Source organism: Hemicordylus capensis, chromosome 3, assembly GCF_027244095.1.
Source record: "Hemicordylus capensis ecotype Gifberg chromosome 3, rHemCap1.1.pri, whole genome shotgun sequence".
Taxonomy (NCBI): Eukaryota; Metazoa; Chordata; class Lepidosauria; order Squamata; family Cordylidae; genus Hemicordylus; species Hemicordylus capensis.
In genome coordinates, this window is record NC_069659.1 from 112,272,588 (window position 1) to 112,294,307 (window position 21,720).

The following is a 21,720-nucleotide window of genomic DNA, read 5'->3' on the forward strand; positions in this document are numbered from 1 at the left end:
TTGCATAGTTCAGTCAGATATTTAGCCATCTGACTGATATAACTTAAATGCCTTCTTGCAGCTTTTGTATGCTGCTGTGTCTTTGTATCAAATTGTAGCATTACATGCTTTTAAAAATTTATAATATATTTAGAAGAATAATGTCAATAGATTAACTAATAAGGCACATGCTGAAATGGGTGACTGATCATGGGTATGCAATTTGTGCATTTCAGTCACACATGGGACTTTGTACTGAATGAATCTCATTGTTCTAGAGTTTAGAATTTCAATTATATGCATCACTTAAAGAAACAATAGATAGCAGACACATCCCTTCTAATAGCTATAGAATCACTACTATTGTGGACATTCATATACCGCTCTTCAACTGAAAAAACATTCTCAAAACAGTCTACATAGGAAAACAAATAAGATGGTTCCATGTCCCCAAAGGTGTCACAAATCTAAAAACAAATATGACGCATCAACAGCAACCTCTGGAGGGATGCTGTGCTGGGTTGGATAGAGACAGTTGTTCCTCTCGTGCCTCTTTACTCAGTTAGCAGGTATTGTAATGATTTTGTATTGTAATGAGAATGTAGTATGATACACACACTTTTTGGGGTATTTCATGATAATACATATTGTTTAAGTACTTTTTATTATGTAAATATTGTAGGACAGGCTATGAAAAGCCTAAGTTCTGAGGACATCAAAACAAAAATGTGCTGCACAACTGCAAGTGGCAAGAAATTTGTCTTGCTTTTAATTTCAGCAGAACAATAAAAGATAGCTGGATACTGGTGCAAAGTTAGTCAAAGTGTGCCACTATGTTCAATGGGTCTTACACTGGGGTACCTGTATGCAGGACTGGGGCTTACATGTACATAACTGATTATGAAAGTGAGAAAGGATCCATGATGTTGATATCGTATGATACACGTATTCTGTAACCCAAAGTGAATGTAACAATTCAGTCAGAACAGGTAATAATAGCGTACCTTTATTCGAATATATGCACTGTTCCAGTGCAGTCAATACAATGCCAGCAGTTTTCTTTCAGCAAAGACAGATTAGTAATCAACTTCTTTTTTAAAAATAGTTAAATTTCACTACTAGATGGAAGCAGCATTTAGTGCAAAGAATTAAAAGACACACCATGCCAACCATCTTCGGGATTGATGTGCATGTCTAGTGAGGCACTAGCAACAATGATGTTCCACTCATTTTTCAGGTGTAAAATTAAAAAGTGTTAAATCTGTCACAGATTAGTTCATGCACACACACACACAGCTCCAAAAGGTTAATGTCCATAATGTACGTAGGGGTTCCCAACCTTGGGTCCCCAGATGGGGATCATGGGAACTGTAGTCCAACAGCATCTGGCAACCCAAGGTTGGGAACCCATGCTGTACACTACTACAGCAACTACATATAAATAATGACAAAACTTTATTTAAAACAATTTTCTCAGAATCTCTTCAAGCAGTAACAGGAAAAACCACAGGTGGGAAGAAAAGTACAATTTATGCCATTTTGCATTTAAATGCACACATCAATGTTATTATGATGCTCCAACCAAGATTGTTAAAAACTATTACCCCCCATGTTTCCCTTTCTGTATGTATTAGCTTTCCAATGATGCACTGGTTGTATTGATGCATGTATGTATTAGCCTTCCAAACATTAGCCCTACTCATTCATTTCAGTTCCCCATTTCTTACCAGATTTAAAGACTAACATTGCACTTATCTATTAGGCTGCATGAGGGAGTTAATACTATCCCATTGCTCCCTGGTAAATCAGACTAGGGATGTGCACGGAACCACGGTGGAGCGGTTCAAATATGGCGGGGGTGTTGCTTTAAGAGTGGGGTCTCTCCACTGTCCCTGCTCAACATGGGCTACGATCAGGCAAAAGCAGCACATTACAGACAATGAGTGCCAAACAGACCTCAGCTGTGTCTCAAAATTTTATATCAGTGAGGAACTTAGATATACTGCCTCTCCTGCAGCATATCTCACTCATTTGGAGGTACCAAACCACAGGACGTTCACTTTGGCTCGCTGCCATAGTCTCCCCTCAGCAGTGCTAGAGGGCTGTTACAGAAAGATCCCACTTGCAGAGCGATTATGTCCCTGTGGCTCAGAACAGATCGAAACTATTGAGCATGTCCTTCTATACTGCCTGTTTCATAGAGACATTCGTGTTGCCCTTATTCTCCCATTGCTAAGCAAGTACCCGGGACATTCGAGACAATTCTACAGCTTTCTGTTGCTCTCTGACTCTAACCCTGCCATTACACAAAGCGTTGGCACGTTCTGTGTGGCTGCAATCGGCATCCATCAAAGGATGATAGGCTGTGAGCCCACTTAATCCGATTCTTGATTATTCTGGATTGACCTTGCACTTGTCCATGCCTCCAAACCTATTGTTTTATTGCATTGTACTGCATTTTATTGCATTTTACTACGTTTTATAGTTTTCCTCCCCCCCCTTCTTTCTCTTTTTATTGCTTTTTATAATTTTAAATCTGGATTTTATACTCTCCTTTTTATTTTTTTCTGGGCACTTCTATAGAAACTATATCATTATATTATTATTTTATCTGTTTTAGCTTTAGTAATTTTAGGTTTTTAGCTTATTTAGTTCTAACGAGTATATTCTATCTATTTTACTTTTTAATCTGCAATCATTCTTAGTTTTAGCCTTTTGATATTATGTACTAATATGTATTTTAATTTACCTTTTAAATTGAAATCATCCTTAATTTTAGATTTGTCAAGTTATGTATCATCATATCATCATAACAACATCACATAACATGTAATTTTTAACCTGTATCAATTTTATGCTGGTCTCTGACCGTAATAAAGGATTGATTGATTAAGAGTGGGGGAGGGTGCACTTACCCCTCCCGCTACTTTTCCCCCACTGGCGTCCTTTATTAAGAAAGCTGATTGGGGAGGCAGCGTACCTCCCTGCCGCCCCATTGCCCGGATATGGCTGGAAGTCCCCAACACACCGGAGACTTCCGGCCATATCTGGCCAAAGGGGGCAATGGAGCGCAAGAGAAGTACACTGCCACCCTGATCAGCTTTCTTAACAAAAGACGCCGGTGGGGGGAAAGTGGTGGGAGGGGTAAGTGCACCTTCCCCCGCTCTTAAAGCAGCAGCCCCGCCGCCTTTGAACTGGCGGAACCACCAGTTCCGTGCACATCCCTAAATCAGACCCTATGATCACAAGTTTATGTATATAAGGAAAGGAAGTCTCAACACCTTTTTCCCTCCATAACCCTCAGTGCATTTAGCTCTATTCTACCTGCAGCCGAGGCTGGGGGGGGGGGGCGGGATAATTCTGTTCCATATATTTGGCCAGTTGTTTACTCTTCATTTCTAAAAGCCCAACTTCAGACAACTTTTGCTTGTACTTTAAGTTACAGGAGAAGTTCCAGGAAAATTTGTGAATCCATGTTGGTTTTGATTACAACATAAAAACCTATGAATATATGTTTATCTGCTTTGGATTCTTTAGGGTGACTACTGGGGACATTCTGTAGATATGATAAAGTTAAACTTACTTTGTGCCCTTTTAGAAGGTTGGGGGGGGGAACTACTTCTCCAAGAAGGCAGCTCTAATTTTGACATTACAAGCATTGCATAATCCCCAAACAGTATTTCAGATAACAGCAATTTCTGACATACATCACATGTGTATACTTATTGTTGAAGTCTCATAGGATACAATTCTGAAAGACTAATTTATGTCCACTTAGTGTAGGCTCTCCCAAATTTTGTGCCTTTTACCTTCAGCTTATAAGGAAAAGAAATAAAGGAAGCCACTATCAATCTGTTCAAAAGCAGTGTAAAATAATTTAGTATAAAATGGAGCTTGGCTGTGTATTTTAGCAATAGGAAAAAGGTGGGCCTGCATCAGTCACACATGTTCTCCACCAGACTCAACAGAAGCTCCTAACCATAATGGAAAAGAGTGATTAACAAACTGCTCAAGGAGCCACCCATTCAAGAGGGATGAACCAGCCAAGAGCCCAAACCCACAGCTTCTGAAGGCTTCCTCCATGCCTCTGAAGCTGTGCATCATTGCTGCTGCATTGCTACTGGAACTGGGGAAAGTGGAAGTGGCGGCGCAACAGCAAAGACACACAGTTAAGGAGGCACGGAGGAGCCTCTGCCTTCGGAAGCTGAATGAATGAGCTCTTGGTTGGCTCAGAAGTGGTGAATGTGCATCCGTCTTGGATGGGAGGCTTGCTATGTAGTGTATCAGCCAGTATTCTAGGCAAATTTATGACTAGGATAAATAATACACATATATTGAAATAATGGTTCCTTTTTAGTCAACAGGAAACATCGGATTGACCTGAAAGAAGTTTGCTCTTTATCAAAGGCAAATTCAGCAAATATATTGTCTGACATCCTAACAAAGTGCTGGTACAGTGAGATGATCAGAATAATACTTCCAGTCTACTGTACCAGGGCACTGGTGAAGAGGTAATTTCTGACAATCTCTCCCCACCTACCCCCAGAAGTCCTCTGTGTCACCTGAGGGCTGAGGAATTGCCTATTACCCACTGCAGTTAGTCTGGAAGTGCTGCTGTTCTGATCTTCACCAGTGCTTCCTTAGTCAGGATGTCAGCCACTACATTAATAAAGATTCAAAGAGTTTATTAGGTAGCTTCAATTATATAGGAGACACAGTTTAGGAGTTACAAACTGTAAACATATCTGTTTGACTTGTTCATTTTGTTAGCATTCTGATGGTCCCAAGATACCATATATACACATTATTTAACAAAATTCTGTTTTTTAAACAATGGAATTCCTTGCTGTACTATCAAGGACTATGTCCTTTTTTGTAAATACATAAAGAAGTTCACCCTGCAGAAAGCGTATTGTGCAAAACGCATTTGGTTTTTCACAATGAAGTAAAAAAGAGAGAGCATACACTGTGATTATTTTTATTTGGGATGCACAGTCTAGGTGCAACTCTTTTTATGTTGCTATAAAAACAGAACAACCCAGTAACATCCTTTAAAACAGTGAAATGCAATGCAAATTTTTCAGTTGCGGGGGGGGGGGGGTTCCTTTTGTTCCAAGATCTTATAATGCGAAGAAGGGGTAATATGTTTTCATTATCTCTCTCCCTCCCAAATTATACAATAAGGTTGTATTTCTGAGCACTTTTTAAGGGTTTGCTTCTAGCAAAGTTATCAGTAAATGATCAATCAGCACATATAAAGATTTTTTAAAAATATAATTTCACACCATGTGCAGACAAGGGGGGAGGGGAGTACAAATGCAATCACCTAATAGATATTTCAACATGCATATGCAAATACAGTGTATGGGGTAGTGATGCTTTAGGGTCAGACACAAGATTCATCATATCCATGGTGGTTGGGCTCAACTCAGTGGAGTAAATACTTGTTTATAGACATGCAAAAAATATAAATACGAGATGCACAAGACTATCAGGACCATAATCCACCAGCAACTTCCTCACAGACTGCACTGAAATGCATGGGAACTGTCCTGTATTCTTAACCTGTGTCCCATTCACTTTGATGAAGCTGAGAAACAAGAAGTTTTCAGCATATGGTGTCCCAAGTCACTTTTCTAATTTTCCCTTTTTAAATGACTTTTCACATGCCAGGAGCATTAGCACTAAAGCTAATAAGATGTGGATCCACAAAGAGAATTATCATTCTACATTTCATACTGAACTCCAAGTGGTGGAAGAGCAGGTCAAGCTGTAGTTTCCACATGTATAGTGCTACCAGTACTTGTTTTATCTACAATTCCTCCCTGCTTATAATAAATATAAGAGGGCTAAATAGTTTATAAAATTACAGCTCTCTAACCACTTAGACAACTTACGTTAGTGACACTATACCAGCATACGTTCTTTGTGAATCTCGCTGTACTGAAAAGACTAAAAGATAAGTCTAGGATGATATAGTAGGTGAACAAAATCTCAAGTTAGCTCCTTCCCTTTTTAACTAAGCATGGGCCCAATTCATATTAATTTTGATGTGGCAAAGCCATCACAAGGTAACTTCCCCCATATCATTTTGGTGTGATGTACTTTTGTTCTGAACTAATTCTCACAGGGTTGAGATCTGGCATATACTCCTTACCAAGAGAACTGAAAATTAAATGCCAGATCTTGACATGTGAGGGTGCATAGAGAATAAGAAGTTCACCATAAGAAAATAATACTGAAATGTCATCTCATGGTAGCTTTATAACATCACAATGGGCCTGAGGGTATCCTTAAAAAAATATGTTTGCCCTTAATTCCTCTAATGATTTAGCACACTAATTATTTAACAAAAACCACTTTTCTATTTAAAGCACCATGACAATTAAATCTGATTAATGTCTGAAAGAAAAAGCAGCTATAAGACACTGAAATGCTAATGTTGTCTTTTAAAGTCAATATTCAAAGATCTAAGAAATAATAACAAAATGATCACATTCTAAAGGTTCAGTGCATCCAGCAGCTATAGTTTTGCTGCTAATTTATCTAAGTTGACTTTCAAAAAATAACACCCTAGCTCATCAAAATATACATTTTCCATTTGCTTTTAAATTAAAATAATAAGAAACATTTAAAGAATTCACAAATTGATAGCATATCTAAGCCTCAGGATCATCTACAGCATATAATTTAAAGTTTCAAGATGCCAAGAAACAGCATGTGGCAAATCTACACACTTCATGCAGTGTGTAGTATGTGGACCTTGAGCTTCAAACATCAATCCTCTTCTTCCAAATAGTATAAAACACCCATCTGAAGAAAAAAAATATGTCAAGGAATCCAATAAATATCTTGCATTGTCAAAAGGATGGTTTCAAACTAGAAAGTTCAACAAGAATCCTCCCTATGTTAGGATACATATTAGGCCTGTGCAAATTAAGTTTTGAAAATTTGGATTTTATCTGAATGTTGGGTAAATTACCAATTGGTAAAAAATGGTAAAATCCGAATCAGATTCCCGCCCCCCCCACCCCAAATCGGATAAGTAAAGTTGGAATTAATTCTGAAATATTTAAAAAAACAAAAAACTCATAATTTCAGAACTCACAAAATTGTACCATTCCCCCCCATAGAGTTGAATGGGGATTTAAAAAAATAATAATAATCACCAAAAATCACTGGTTTGTCCTAGAGCAGGGTTTCTTAACCTTGGGCCCCCAGATGTTGCTGGACTACAACTCCCAGAATTGTCAGCCACAAAGGCCATGTCTGGGGATTCTGGGAGTTGTAGTCCAACAACATTTGGGGTCCCAAGGTTAAGAAACCCTGTCCTAGAGCCTAAATTGCCACACATGTAGGGAAGGAGGTAGGGGCCCCTGTAGTCAATATGAAGAAAATTGGCCAATTCCATGATTTTTGGTGAATTTTTGAAATGGTTGTAAAAAAAAAATTGCTAAAAATGGTTTCAAGCCAGAACGTTGCAACAACCTCTGAAACTGAAGATCCTCCTTGGACCATCATTTATAGATTTTACCATTTTAAGCCAATTTTTTTAACCAAAAAATCACCAAAATACATGGAATTGACCAATTCTCTCTAAATTCAATACAGGGTGCCCTGACCTCTTTCCCCACATGAGTGGCAAGTTTCAAGGCTCTAGGACCAACCAGTGATTTTAAAAAAATTTCCCCATTCACCTCTATGGGTGAAAAATCTGAATTTAAGTCAGAATTTGTATTCAAGTTCCAAATCCGATATCCGACATCGCCACAGCCCATAAAATCCGAAATTGTCAAAGTTGGGTTGGGTTGAATCCAAATACATGCCTTATTTTGACAAGTATGTGTACTTTGTTGTTGTTTTTTAAATTAACCATTCATTTCATTCACTTTGTGGCTTGTACAATGTGTTATTGTTAGGTGATATGATTTTGTATTAAACAAGGATACAGTTCCATGTATGAGGGGACACACACAACTTCCTTTGAGAACTCCACAGGACAATATAGCCTGCCAAGCTGTTCTTCGTAGAGGGTCAAGGCTTCTGTCAGATTGACACAATTTCCCTGCAAGACAAGAATGAGAAAATGTGACTTAAATATCCAATCAAATTGAAAAACAGTGCACAAGCACAAGTTCATCAATAAGTTCTGTTCACTGCAACAGAACTGGGTTAAAGCAGTCTATTTATCAAATATTGCTTCCTGTTCTACAGACTAATAAAATCCTGAAAAAGTAATTTATAATAGCTAGTCAAATATGCTTCATGCCATGCAAATTAGGATTCAAATGTCAGAATTCAATATTTTGCAACACTGTAAACATTCTAAGGAAGAAGACTGAATCAATAAAATCTCGGGACATATTAATAATTGATATGCTTTCCCTGAAAACAAGGGTAAAGCATGCACACTAAGAATGGAGAGAGAATTTTGTCCAAGAATGATGTAAATCAAATAAAGAAACCCAGGGCAGGACAATAGAACAAAGATATGTTATATAAATACTGGCTCACATATTCTGCAGTTTTAGAAGTGAGGAATGAGTGTTGTGTCCTTGGAAGAGGCTGCCAGAGTGTTGTCGAGGGAAGGGAAGGAGGGACCTGGAGGGAAGGAGGGAGCAGTTTTTGCTTCTCTCTTTTCCTTCCAAAAGTACATAAATGTGCCTGCGAGGGTCGCATAGCTCTAAATATGTTTCTGAAGGCAAAAAAGTACTTTTGGAATGAGGGCAGCAGAAATCCCACCCCCTCTGCACGTTTGGCTGCTCAGCAATGCTCTGGACTGTGCTCCAATGCAGCCTCTTCCATGGTCACAGCCACCTTGCAGAATGTGTGTCACTGAATGCAATATTTTCTTCTTCTCTCTCTCTCAAAGCAGCGGGGTAAAGGCCAGGTTTCCAAAGCAAGGCACCATTAAACCTTAGACTAATAAGGCTGTAGCTTCATGCCCTCAAATTTCTAGACCTCATTTTAGGCCCTCCATTTCATCCCGTCTCCCATTAGCCCTTCACAACTTTGATTCTGCCCTATAATGAAATATTTCTCATTTTATTGTTTATTATCTTTCTGTTGCTTCATTTTTCTTGAGACATTATTTCATGTTTTTACTCAGATGATAAAATAAAACAGTAGAGAAAAGAATTAAATATTTCTGAAACAAAATAAATTTGCTGAGGTGCCACAGGAAATAGCAAAGCAGAGGTTAGTGAAAAAGTTAACAAAAGCTGACTATACAAAACTTGTTTTGTAATCTATTATTATCCCATGCAGTGGTTATTTGGTTCTGCTGAATTTTACAAAGCATATAATTTTGTCAGCATCAAATTGAATAGGATAGTATATAAACAACCTGTGTGTGTAATTTTGAAATCACAAATAGAAAACAGTGCTAGGTAATTTATGGGACATCCCACCAGTACTGAGGTAGTTTAATGACCAACAACTATATAATGAGAGTAATCTACTGTCTAGTTTTGCAGACTGTCATTCTTGGTATCTAAGCTTTGTTCATCATCTTCATAAGCGACAAATAACAATCACAGAAGACAACGTGGCAAGCAAATAATGGGAGAGAACAATGAAAATACTGCTGTATGTAACATCTACAGTTTGTTAAGTTCAGTAGCTCCTCCACCTCATGAACTGCATCAGAAACAAATTTTAAGTAATGCTGTGCTTGCTTTTTAAAAAAACCCATATATATATATGTATATATATATATATATATATATATATATATATATATATATATATATATGGATGCCTAGTTTATAACAAATTCAACAGATGTGAGATATTTCAACCTTAGACCTATGTGTCCAACAAAATACAGTCCAAATGCACACACTAGTTCACTGCTGTAGAACATCTTCTATATATTTAATTCTCTAGGGAATACCTGTGGCTAATCCCATGCGTGGCAGCTCTCACGAGAGTTCGGAGAGCTGCCAGATAGGCTAGACACGGGATGGGTGGGAGGGAGAAAATGGCAGCAGTTGCAGCGGCCGGCCAGCTGGTGGGCGGGGGGGGGACAGCGCCGAGAAAACGGCAGCGATGTGCAGAAGTAGAAGTCGGGGATGGATGGGGGAAGGAGGCGGCAACAGGTGGGTGGGAGAAGAAGGAGGAGGCAACGGGCAGGCAAAAAACCCCCAAACGTATCTGTTTGGCCTGGCTTTCCAGGGTTTTAAAATCGGTTTTAATATTTTAACCTGGTTTCAGGGTTTTTAATTACTGTGACTGTTTAATTGTTGTTTTAAAATGTTTTTAAATTGTTAATTGTTGTTATGTTGTTTTATAATTTTTGTTTTAGCTCTTTACTGTTTTAATGGTTTGTTTTAATTGTAACCGCCCCCCCACCGAGCCACTTTGGAAGGGCGGTATAAAAATCAAATAAATACATAATAAATAAAATGGCAACGGGGTAGGGGGCATGGAGACAGGTGACAAACTAGAGGTGCAGATGCTCTGCGCCCAGCCCAGGCTTGGCAGATCATTATGCTCACAAATATACAGCAAAAAAAGGACAGAACTTTATTACGGTCGTAGACCAATATACAAGAAATACAAACAATGCATTGTGTAAATAAAATTTTAAAAGAAGAGAAAAATATATAAACTACTTATGAAATGCATTGCTAAATATCAGATTGAGTTTTGCAGATTATAAAACAAAACCTGGCCACTATATTAATAATTTTTTCATCTGGGTTAAGTAATAAAAACTTCAAATAAAAATCATCAGAGTGTCCTAAAAACTTAGACAATAAGGGGGAGATTAATCTCAAGCAGGCTTCCTTAAAAAAATTAGAATATAAAATTGAATGTGTATTGGTCTCCACTTGGCCAGAACCACAAGGGCAGAGGCGGGCAGGGAAAGGGATGCACTTGAACCTGCCCTCTAAAACGGCAGATGGAAGGGCATCCATTCGGGCTAATGTCAATGCACGTCTGAATTTGGGGATAATAATAGAATACAGATAGCCTGCTGGCTTGAGATTAAACAATTGAGCCCCGAGATAGACGGTTTTAGTGATAGAAGCAGCTTCCTCTTGCAATCCTACATCAATGATATGTTGTTTGATCTCCCCCTTAGCCTGGTCATTGCCCATCTCCAGCAGAACCTCTGGAGAACACCCATAGTAAGTTAATTTATCACTAATAAATGAAAACCATTTAAATTGAAATGTATCAGTCTTAATGAGGGAAGCCAAGCCTGAGCTAGAGGACATAAATTTTAACCAGAATAGGAAAATAGTTCTCCAGACTCTGAATTCCATTCGTAGCAGGCCAACCTCTCTTCTCAGTACCACCGATGGAACACAACGAGCAAATACACCTCACTGAATTCAGCAAGAACAAAGTGGTGCTCTTTATTAAATGGGGAGAGATGGGAATAGAAAGGGTGTCAGATTCAAACCTCAGCATCTTCAAATAGGGCAGTAAAAGTTGTCTGTCTGTAACCCCGGAGAGCTGCTGCCAGTCAGTTTAGAGAATACCAAGCTAGACAGACCAATGGTCAGATTTGGTATAAGGCAGCTCCTATGAAACCATGTACAAAATAAGTTAAATACTGCAGGTTGCCTCCGAGTCCCACAGCCATTTGTTGAGCTCCTGTGATAGTGTAAAATGTTCATGAAAATATCTAGATACAAGATTGGTGCAGCAGCTATGAGAGAAGGTAGGTTTGATTGATGAAAACTTCATAGAAGTTCAACACAGAAAAGGTTTTGTAGAGACAAATATAACTTTGGGATCAATGAATATACATTATCAGGACGGAGGGCGAAAGAGGACGAGGGAACTGGGGAAAAACCTAGTGAAAGAAGGAGCTGTACGGAAGAGTGCAAGGAGAGTAGGAGTGCTGAACTGCATTATTGCTAAATAATAAAGACAGAATAGTTTGTAGGCAACAGAATCAAACAATTCGAGCGGTGCAGCTTCAAGTGGTCAGGAGAAACCTGATTATTAAGACAGGTTTATCATGGCCCTGTCTTTATGAAATATTGCTTTTCCTTTTTCTTCCACTCCAGAACTCCATTATTATTATTATTTTTAGAAATCCCAAGTGTTCTTTTTTTAGAATAAAAATTGAATTTGAAAATTGGCATATCAAATATCAAATGGAGTATCAAATTAACCATATGCTTACACAAGTGTTGTACACATTTGGATAAATGTTTCACAATGCAGACTTTGTGTTTTCACATGTAGAATTTCAGATCCTCAGATTAAGTTAAGAGTATGTTCCCATAATGGCGAGCTGTTTGTTAAATGGACCTCCACTTGGAAAAAAATGAGAATGCACACAGTAATGAGAGACTGAGGCTATTCACACGCATGTGCAAAAGTGGGCGAAGGTTACCTAGCCTGGTTTTGCACGCGTGTGTGAACCACTGGGATCAGGCCAATCCCAGCAGCATCACAGCAGCAAACCCACCAAAGTAGCCACCCCTTGAAACAAGGTTAAGAGAGTGAGTGCTCCTTATTTTTTTATTTTTTTTAATAGTCTGGCAGCTATGGCTGCCAGACTACGGGGAACCAGGGCAGCAGGGATCCCCACGATGCACCACACACTCGCGTTGTGCATTATGGCATTTCCAGGGGCCGGGACAACACATCCTGGCCCCTAACCCTCCCCTCTTCCTGGGCGCGCAGGGAGTGCACCCAGCACAGGAGGAGCGGTTGTCTGCGAGGAATCTAAGTCTAACTCGCCTTCCCCACAGCCCACTTGGAGCCCTTCTCTCTGGCTGTGGGAAGAGGCTCACTATTATCAAGGATTCAAGTATGAGGGGAAGAATCAAAGTTCCCACCCTCAGAAAAAGGATAATTTTTATTTCCTTGCTCTTTAGTCCAAAACACTTCAAATGCAAATCTTCCACATACAGAGGTACACCATTATTTTGATTTTACTATATGAATGGACATTTTTAGTGATCAAGCTCTATCTAGTGGACAAACAGTATAGTGCATACTACTAACATGCATGGCAGATTCACTGTCAACCTAGTTTTAAAATGTAGGCAGTGAAATAACATTCAAGGAATGAAAATATTTCAGTGGTCACTAAACAGTACAATACAGGTTTGTTAATACAGCCATACTGAAGGAGCCATCCAGTACCGTCACTGCTTTTTTAGCAGCAAAAGATATTTGGCACTCTTGACAGTGCCAACTTTAGTTCTAAGGCAGTAAGTAAAGTGTGCCATCGAGTCGATTTTGACTCCTGGCACCCACAGAGCCCTGTGGTTTTCTTTGGCAGAATACAGGAGAAGTTTACTATTGCCTCCACCCGTGCAGTATGAGATGATGAGCGTATTCTCATGATCCGTGGAAAGCAGGCTAAGGGAGCTTAGCCCGCTTTCCAAAGATCGTGGGAATCACTGGGTTCGCAGGTGAAGACCAGTTTCCCCAAAGCAGGTAACCCGTTTAAATACCCCTCCCTTGAAACAGGGTTAGCAGAACGAGCGCTCCGCTAACTCCATTTTTTAAAGTGTGTATTGCTGTGGTATGGCTCCACGGTGTGGCAACATATGAGAAGACCCCTGGCTGGAAGACTGCAAGCAGCCTCCCGGGCCTGGGGGTCTCTCCAGCATGCCCTGCGCACTTGCGCAGGGCATCCTGGACCTTCCAGGGACCACATGGCCCCAATCCCCACAACCCCCGCCAACTCCGTGATGGAGCCGGCAGTCATGTGGGCAGCTGATCTGGCCACCCAGGGCTGCAATATTGATTGTCTGCAGGGGAAGTGGGCTAAGCCTGCTCTCCCCACACACCTCCTTTTGGTTTCTCACACTGCTCATGTGACTCACCTCGATGCCTTTCAGCACCTTCCTCTATCTCTGCTGCCCAATCTAGTACCAGCGGGGATTCAAACCGGCAACCTTCTGCTTGTAAGTCAAGCATTTACCTGCTGACATGGCCTGATCCAGTAAAAGACAGAACTCCTTGCCACTAACAGTTGTCAAAAAATGGAGAATTTTTAATAAAAATGCTGAAGAATAGGCCAATTTGCCTACATATATGCTGAAACCTTTCCCCTTAAGCTCTCAAATCTTCTCAGGAAGGAATTTTTTTTTAAGTATTTAAAGAAAATTAAAAATAGATAGCTTAATTCAGAGTCAGTATCTACACTTTTCAGAGGAACAAAAATACATTACCTTTCAAACAGTTAAACCAAAATCTGGTTTGGTATGTTTGTACTAACTATGGTTTCACATGATGCCTGAACACATAGGTTTTTTTGTTTTCTTTGTTTCAGCAGTTCCACTCTTACATGGCCCTTGCATAGAAAGAGGCAAGTCTAGATCAGAGAGAGCTCATGGCATTTCCGAGGAAGTGGAGATCGGCAACCGCTGACTTCTAAGAAAACTGCTGCATGCCAGGAAGATGTGCCCATGCTCCCACAAGGTGGGAGACATGTATTTGTAGGGTTCAGGGCACTTCCAGGGGAAATAGACAAAGAATGCCCCCAACTTGTGTGCTCTGGAAGCCTTCTGAAGCATGGGCACATCTTCCTGGCATGCAGCAACTTTCTTAGTCAGGATGTCAGCCAGTTTTAGCCAAAATTCAAAAGAAGTTAATGGCCCTGGAATTTTACCCAGCGTGATATCAGGAGAAGCTTGGCCAGATTCTTTCTTTCATAGGCAGAAAGTGAGGCATGAAATCCATGGTTGATTTAAACCCCTTCATGTTTTGGGAGATCTTGTATTCAAATACACACAGAATTGTCCTGGCTGACTTCTGCCTATGGAAAGGAAATGGAGGGCAAGTATGTGAACGCAAGGGACACTCCCAATCTCACTCTGGGACAAAGTAGCTTCAGAACAAGCCCATTGTTTCAAATATATTATGGTGGTAATTAGTCATAAAAGAATTATTACTTTCACCTGCCATACCTGTGTGAAATATTTTCCATCAGGTTTCAAGACTTTCATTGAAAGGTCCAGAATCATCCGCAGAAATTCCCACGTGGAATCTAAATTTGAAAGTAATAATTAATTAGAAAAAGTCACAATAAAATATTAATAAATTGATGCTTGAGACAAGTGATTAATAAAGTATCATGAATAAAATTAATTGATCTTTTTAAAGTGATAAGATACCTTGTGAAAAAGTAAGTAAATGGCATCACGACAAGTAGCATCTAGACTAGTCTTGTGCTAGTGTAAATGCTGTAAAGTAGTGTAAGAATGTAGCACACAGTTATTGCACAACCCTGTATAAATGCAAATGGGGAGCTCATTTCACAGCCTCTTGTACAACCTGCTGCACAATCTCTTGCACACAAACCCACATATTTACAAGTGAGAAACTCCTTAGTGCTCTTCAGATTTTATCAGCGTGAGCAGCACGCATGCTTACAGCTGGGAGGAAGTCCACCACCCTGCTGTCAATTACCCCCTCCCACCCCACAAACATGCTTACGATGCCATTTGTCTGAAGCGGGAGGCACCATAAGCGTGTTCACAAACTATTCCATGAGCAGCAACTAGGGATGTGCATGAATGGCTCGGGCAGCTGGCAGCAGAATGGGGAGTGGTTCCCTTCGAAACAGCAAAGGCGCCCCTTACCTGCTCCTCCCCACCCTGCTGCTGTTCCGGTGGTGGCGCCCACTTGCCAAAACACCACACATGGCTGTGTGTGCTGACGCCACACAAAGGCTGCAGTGAACAGCACCACAGACGTATGTGGTGTTTTGGAGAGCGGGTGCCACTGCTGGAACAGTGGCGGGGTGGGGATGTGCAGGGAAGGAGCTCCTTACCGGCTTTTTAAGGGAACTGCTCCCCACACCACAGAACCAGTTTGAAGATCAGCACTCAAGCTGGTTCAATACTTCCCAGAGGAGGCGCCGAACCAGCTCGTGCACATCCCTAGCGGCAACCTTGATCAATTGAGGTTACTGCTCACAGAATCACCAGCAGGCATGCTTATGGCTCCTCCCGCTTCAGATATACAGCACCATAAAGCGTGTGTGCCCTGTGGGAGGAGGTGACGGGGGAGGACTTCCTCCTCTCTTTCCCCTCTGTAAGCATGCACACTGCTCATGCTTATAACATCTGAAGAGGGCTCTTGGGCACATACATTCATGTGGTTTCTCTTCTGCTAGAAGTTGCAGAGGTTTGCCGAGTACAACAACTGTAAAATGTCTTTTCACAAGTGCCACTGTGGATGCTACATTGTTTACAAAATATAGGCACGATTCATCACCTATGTGTGCAGTGACTGGCATTGTACCCCAATATTTTGTTTATGTAATTAACATATTTATACACCACCCAAAGCTCATGTCTCTGGGTGGTTTACAGTAAAGCAGCACAAAGTAAAACAAAATTAAAACACTAGAACAATTTAAAGTGTAAAACTATGCTAAAATCTAATAATCCGTTCTCCTTTCCCCACTTGACACACCATGCATTACCCAAGCCACACAGTGGCTCAGCACTGCATGGTGTGTCAAGTACATCCCTCCCCATCCCATCCAGCTCCCCCAGATGCAAGTTATTCAACTGCAAGCAACATTTTTAATTAAAGAGCTTTGAGTGCAAGTAAGGTTTGCATTAAGGAGGTGAAAAATCTTAACCTTCTTCTGGAGATGTGGAGATTGGAACAGCTGTCAAATCATTAATTACATAATCAAACATCCTTTCTTCTTTGGCATACCTCTTCAGTACTGGAATACAGTCTTCTATTAGAACCTAAAGAAAGTAGAATTTTGGACTATTTGTTATGGCAATGATTCCCTAACTAAGTTATTAGTACCTTTAGGTACTAATTATTACTTTTTAGGGATGTGCATGAACCTGTTCGGCAGTTTGACGGCGGGGGGGGGGGGGGTCTGCCTTTAAGGGTGGGGGAGGATGCACTTACCCACCCACCCCGGTTGCGTTCCCCCCACTGGCGCATGATTTCCAAAAAGCCTGTTGGGGAGTGTCTAGTACTTCCGAGTATATCTGGTAAACACAGCAACAGGATGGCAGGGAGGTACGCTGCCACCCTGATGGGCTTTTTGGAAATCGTGCGCTGGTGGGGGAAACACAGCAGGGGGTGGGTGGGGGGGTAAGTGCATCCTCCCCTGAAAGGCATCCCCCCTGCAGAACTGGCCCCCACCGGTTCCATGCACATCCCTACTACTTTTAATGCTGTAGCACTCTCAGATGAGAATAGCTGAGAGAGAGAGAGAGAGAGAGAGAAATCCATCCTGTTCTATCATTTCAGTCATAATGAAACACAACCATGACACTCAGATGTCAATCATTTACGTAGCATGTTTAAAATCTGTGTCAAGAAAAATGGAAATAGTCAAATGGAGGAACACACACATACACTCCTTTCAGAGGCTTCAATATTTACAGCTATGAATGCAATTTAAACAATTATTTCATCTGTGCCAAAATTCTTTTTATAATTAGATATGTCTGGCATACTTCAAATGCCAAGCAGTACAGCTTTTACAAATACTAATTTAGCCTACTTATAAGAACATAAGAACAGCTCTACTGGATCAGGCCCAGGACCTCTAGTCCAGCATCCTGTTTCACACAGTAGCCCACCAGATGCCTCTGGGACGAGGGCATGTCCCCTTTCCAGCCGTTGCTCCCCTGCAACTTATGCTGAATACATTATTGTTCTTCTTCACCAATTGACTACACATGTTTAAGAATAAATTAGCAGTATTGTTTCTGTCATTGTCTTGTAGTTTGACTGTTTAGAATGTATGTGGTCTCCATAAAAACAAAATACACAAGCCACCTTAGTGAACTAACAATCGAATAAAATGTACTGCTTCCAAACTCCAAGCATCCAGCTTGTTCTGAGGATCCTGGTAGTCCTTATAGATATAATTTCCAAGTATGTGTTTGTGGCTTGGTCGCTCACTCCCAAACTCCCACATCTCCTCCCCACTTAAGGGTTTACAAAATTCGGAACTGATGAGCACTTCTTCTCCATACAAACCTTGGACGTTTAATTTTGGGGTGTGCATGAACTGTTCAATGTTGAATGAGATTGCATTGAACTGGGCCAGTTTGGCACCCACAAAGGCTGGAACTGCACTGCCACTGTGCAGGCAGCTTGCTTAAAGAGGGATCTGGCACTTGGGCTCACTGAGAGGCAGTGAGCAGTGGTGCCAGCAGCCGGGCCGGTAGGCACCTTAGACTACCAGTCTCCTGTACAACGACCTTTCTCACCACTCCCACGCCACCCTTCAGTGGATTCCCCTACCCAGTGTGTTCTCATTTTTTTCATCTGAGTGCAGAATGAGTTTTGTTATGAGTGGCAGAATCAAGCCAGTGTGTGTGCATGTGGCATTCAGAAAGAGGCCTTCTTGAACTGAGCAGACATCCAAAAACTTGTGAGCGCGTGCACATGTGCATGCCTTAGAGGGAACACTGCCCACACCCCTTTACTTGTAAAGGAGAATCCTCACTGGATTCCCCTTTACAGGTCTTGCCACTCAAAGCACCAAACAAGTTCAGTCAAATGGACCAGACTGGCCGGTTTGATAGAACCAGTTCAGCAGCACACAGTTCAATTCTAATTTGAACCAAACTGCCATGTTGGGTTCATACACACCCATAGGTTAATCGCCTTAAATTAAGCACAATTGTTTTCAGTGGAGGAACAGCTGCTCCAAGCTTCATCCAGTAACTCCATCCCCTTCTCTGAACACTCACATGACCATTTTCCAGCTCCAGGAGCACATTGGCCAGTCTATTAGGAAACAACTGGTGCCAAAATGTTGGAGATCCAGCTGGAAAATAGCAGCCTGGGGGAAGACCCGGGCACTAAATACTGCTCCAACTCCATGATGTCTATCGGAGCACGTGTCAAATTAGGCACCAGCATCTATAGTGATGCTGAAAGCCTGGTCCACTGCTATGACATCACTGAGTACGAACAGTAGTTGTCAACTGGGAAGCCCCTGATGCTGTCATCCACAAGATGGAGCTCAAGCTGCTGAGGAAGGACTGTGCAAGCAGGCCGAGAGGATGGAAGACAGCTGCTTCCAAGCACCAGACCCATGTAGCCCCTACATCTCCACCAACTGCAGCAAGGCAGAAAGAGGGAAACAAGAGCATGAGGAACAATGAGGGTGCAGCAGGGAAGAGAAGTTGGGCAGACCCAGGCTAGGAGCTAGGGTGAGCAGTTTCCCTCAAAACCTCTTATTCCAGAGCAGACCCACAAGGAAGGAAGGTAATTTGAAAAACATAATAATTTATGCCATTTTATGAGCAAATCAGCTATTACACATAATTCAAATCATGGTATCAACAGACTACTGCAACAGTGTAGTATTATGGACAACTAGCATGTCAAATTAGAGATTTGATATTAAATCTAGCACACCATAACAGAAATCAAATTCCTTTCATAAACATATTTTCATTGGGGGCAAATGCCACTAATGTTGCTAGCTTTAAATACCTGATAGCACTCTCCTTTCAGATTGTCCAAGACATCTCCACATGTTTTGCGCATGTATTTTCGACACCCGTCAATCACCATTTGGTCAATGTTTTTGAAACTAGTTAAGAATCTAATAATTCAATTTGTTGTGGCTATAAAAGTACCTTCTTTAGTTTTCCTTCAGAATAACAAAGTTCTCTTCTATAAATTTTAATGCCCTGTCACTTGTTCCTAAAGGAACGTGCTAATAATAGACATCCTACATCTTATATTTCTAAAATAAGTTTATATATTTTTAAATTATTTTTTAAAATATCTTGTTCAAACAAGTTAGCAAAACAATGATGGCAACAAGGACTCTCTATCTGAACGATATTACCTGAACCAGATTCAAGGAGTTCGGCACTGAATGCAGAATTGGTTGGTTCTCAAGAGGCATTTGCAAAAATCAACCACTTATGCTGACCTCCCAACAATGGAAAGGGAGAACATATTGTTTTCTAAAATGTATAATCAGTAACTTATTAAAAGGATATCTCTACCATGGTGACCATCTTTGGTTTCAGTTTGACTATTTCATACAATATTCCCCCATCACCACCTCCAAGAATGAGCACTTCTTTGCCAGCGTAGTCTTCCTTCCCACTGCCCATTATAGCTTGTGTATATGCCAGGTCACTCTCTGCCAGATCTTGAAAAGCAGAGAGATTTAAATCCATCTATACATTAGCTAGCCTTCTAAACATTTTTGTATGTCATTAAAATAGATATTAATGTCTTACAAAATAACACTTAAAACGAATACAGTGAGAGTTTCATCAAAGTAGTGAGAGTCTCATCAAAGTATAGAGAATTCAAAATGGTTTGTTATTATTTTCAAACAGTTCACACAGACCAATTAAATAAAAACATAAATGCAGATATTTTTCAAACTTACAAAAATAAGACATGACCTTCTGTATTTATAATTTGACCAAAGTTATTTCAAAAAATCCAGAGGAATGCCAAACATCTATTAATGGCAGTACCATTGTTCTTTCCTGATGCATATTAACATTATGTGTCTATTCATATACATAACGTCCCACACTTTAGTCAACCTTAAGAATGTCATATTAAGAGAGAAATGGCCCTTCCTGCATCAATATTTAGATATTGTTGTTCTGCAGAGTCTACCTCTTTCCCAATCACATACTGCATTAGAAATTCTGAAAGGGAAAACAACCAGCATGAAGTGATTCATTCTGCCAAACCTATTAACAGAACTTCTCTAATCTTGATGAAACTTTCAGGAATAGTGAAATCCTGTATTCAGCACACTAAAAGTTCATAACTTTATCTTGTGGCTGGCTTGTAATAACTAGAGATGATCTACTTATGGGGCATCAGCAAAACTAGGGACATCAGCAAGCTGCTTGAGCTATATCCTGTGTACTACAAACCAACGTTTCAGTTAGAATATCTCATTCGACAGTAAGATTCTCTCTGTCCATATCATTTAAGAGACCTAGGATAATTACTTCTTGTAACAAGGTAATCCTGTATTTTTAAAAAATCATCTGAATAATCTGCTACTCTTTTCCAGTAGATTAAAATTTGAAATAGCACCATTAAGTGCATGAGGAACCAGAATAATCTATAGTGCTATAGATTTACATTTCCCTTAAAAAATTCCTTTTAAAATATAAAATTATATAAAACCAAATAGGGTAGTAAATCTGTCATGCAGCTTTTCCTTTTACAGGTCATAATATCCAAAAGAGAAAAAAGAAATCTATAGCAAGTCTATACAACTGGTGCCCCTCCAAGCCAAAAAAAAAACTACCCACCATAGGCTCAAGAAACCTGGTTTTGATGCCTGCTTAGAACTGCAAGCAGGTTCATGCACCTAGAAGGTCACAAAAGATGATCTGTGTTTGGTTTGGTGGATCACATTGTGTAGGCTTACTCTATAGCAACTGACAGCATATTATAGTAAGGCAACAATACTCACTAACATCTCCACTGAGGATGAGAATATTTCCAAATTGCTTTGAGTGTAAAATTTTAATATTCTGATAAGCTGACTCTTCATCATAAACAACTTCATCAATGTCATATTCCACCAATCGCCCATCTGCTGTGGGCCAATATCTATCTATGGCATTTCCTCTCACAATGGCCGGCAACCTGCAAATAGGCAAAAAACAAAAGAACATTGTAAGCCTCCCTGAGTAGCAATGTGCTAGAAGGGCAGGGTAGAAATATTTTAAGCAAATGTCACATTTTTAAGTTTGTGCAAGTAAGCAAACACATACTAGTCATACATCAGTTTTCTAGCAAAGGATCTGCATATTAAAC

The 21,720-nt window shown here is 40.3% G+C and overlaps 1 protein-coding gene across 5 annotated transcripts in view; it reads right to left on the bottom strand.

The window, feature by feature from the left end:
* Positions 1-963: 963 nt before the first annotated feature.
* SMS (spermine synthase) overlaps positions 964-21,720 on the bottom strand; it is a 51,734-nt gene continuing 30,977 nt past the window's right edge. For all 5 annotated transcript variants that reach the window (XM_053306150.1, XM_053306153.1, XM_053306154.1 and 2 more), the window contains 7 exons: positions 21,374-21,549; positions 19,915-20,071; positions 19,399-19,486; positions 16,556-16,670; positions 14,871-14,950; positions 7,929-8,044; positions 964-6,792 (listed from right to left, as the gene is read on the bottom strand). In XM_053306150.1, the coding sequence (XP_053162125.1) occupies positions 6,750-6,792; positions 7,929-8,044; positions 14,871-14,950; positions 16,556-16,670; positions 19,399-19,486; positions 19,915-20,071; positions 21,374-21,549 (775 nt within the window). In that variant the 3' untranslated portion in view covers positions 964-6,749. The remainder of the gene's footprint in view (positions 6,793-7,928; positions 8,045-14,870; positions 14,951-16,555; positions 16,671-19,398; positions 19,487-19,914; positions 20,072-21,373; positions 21,550-21,720) is intronic.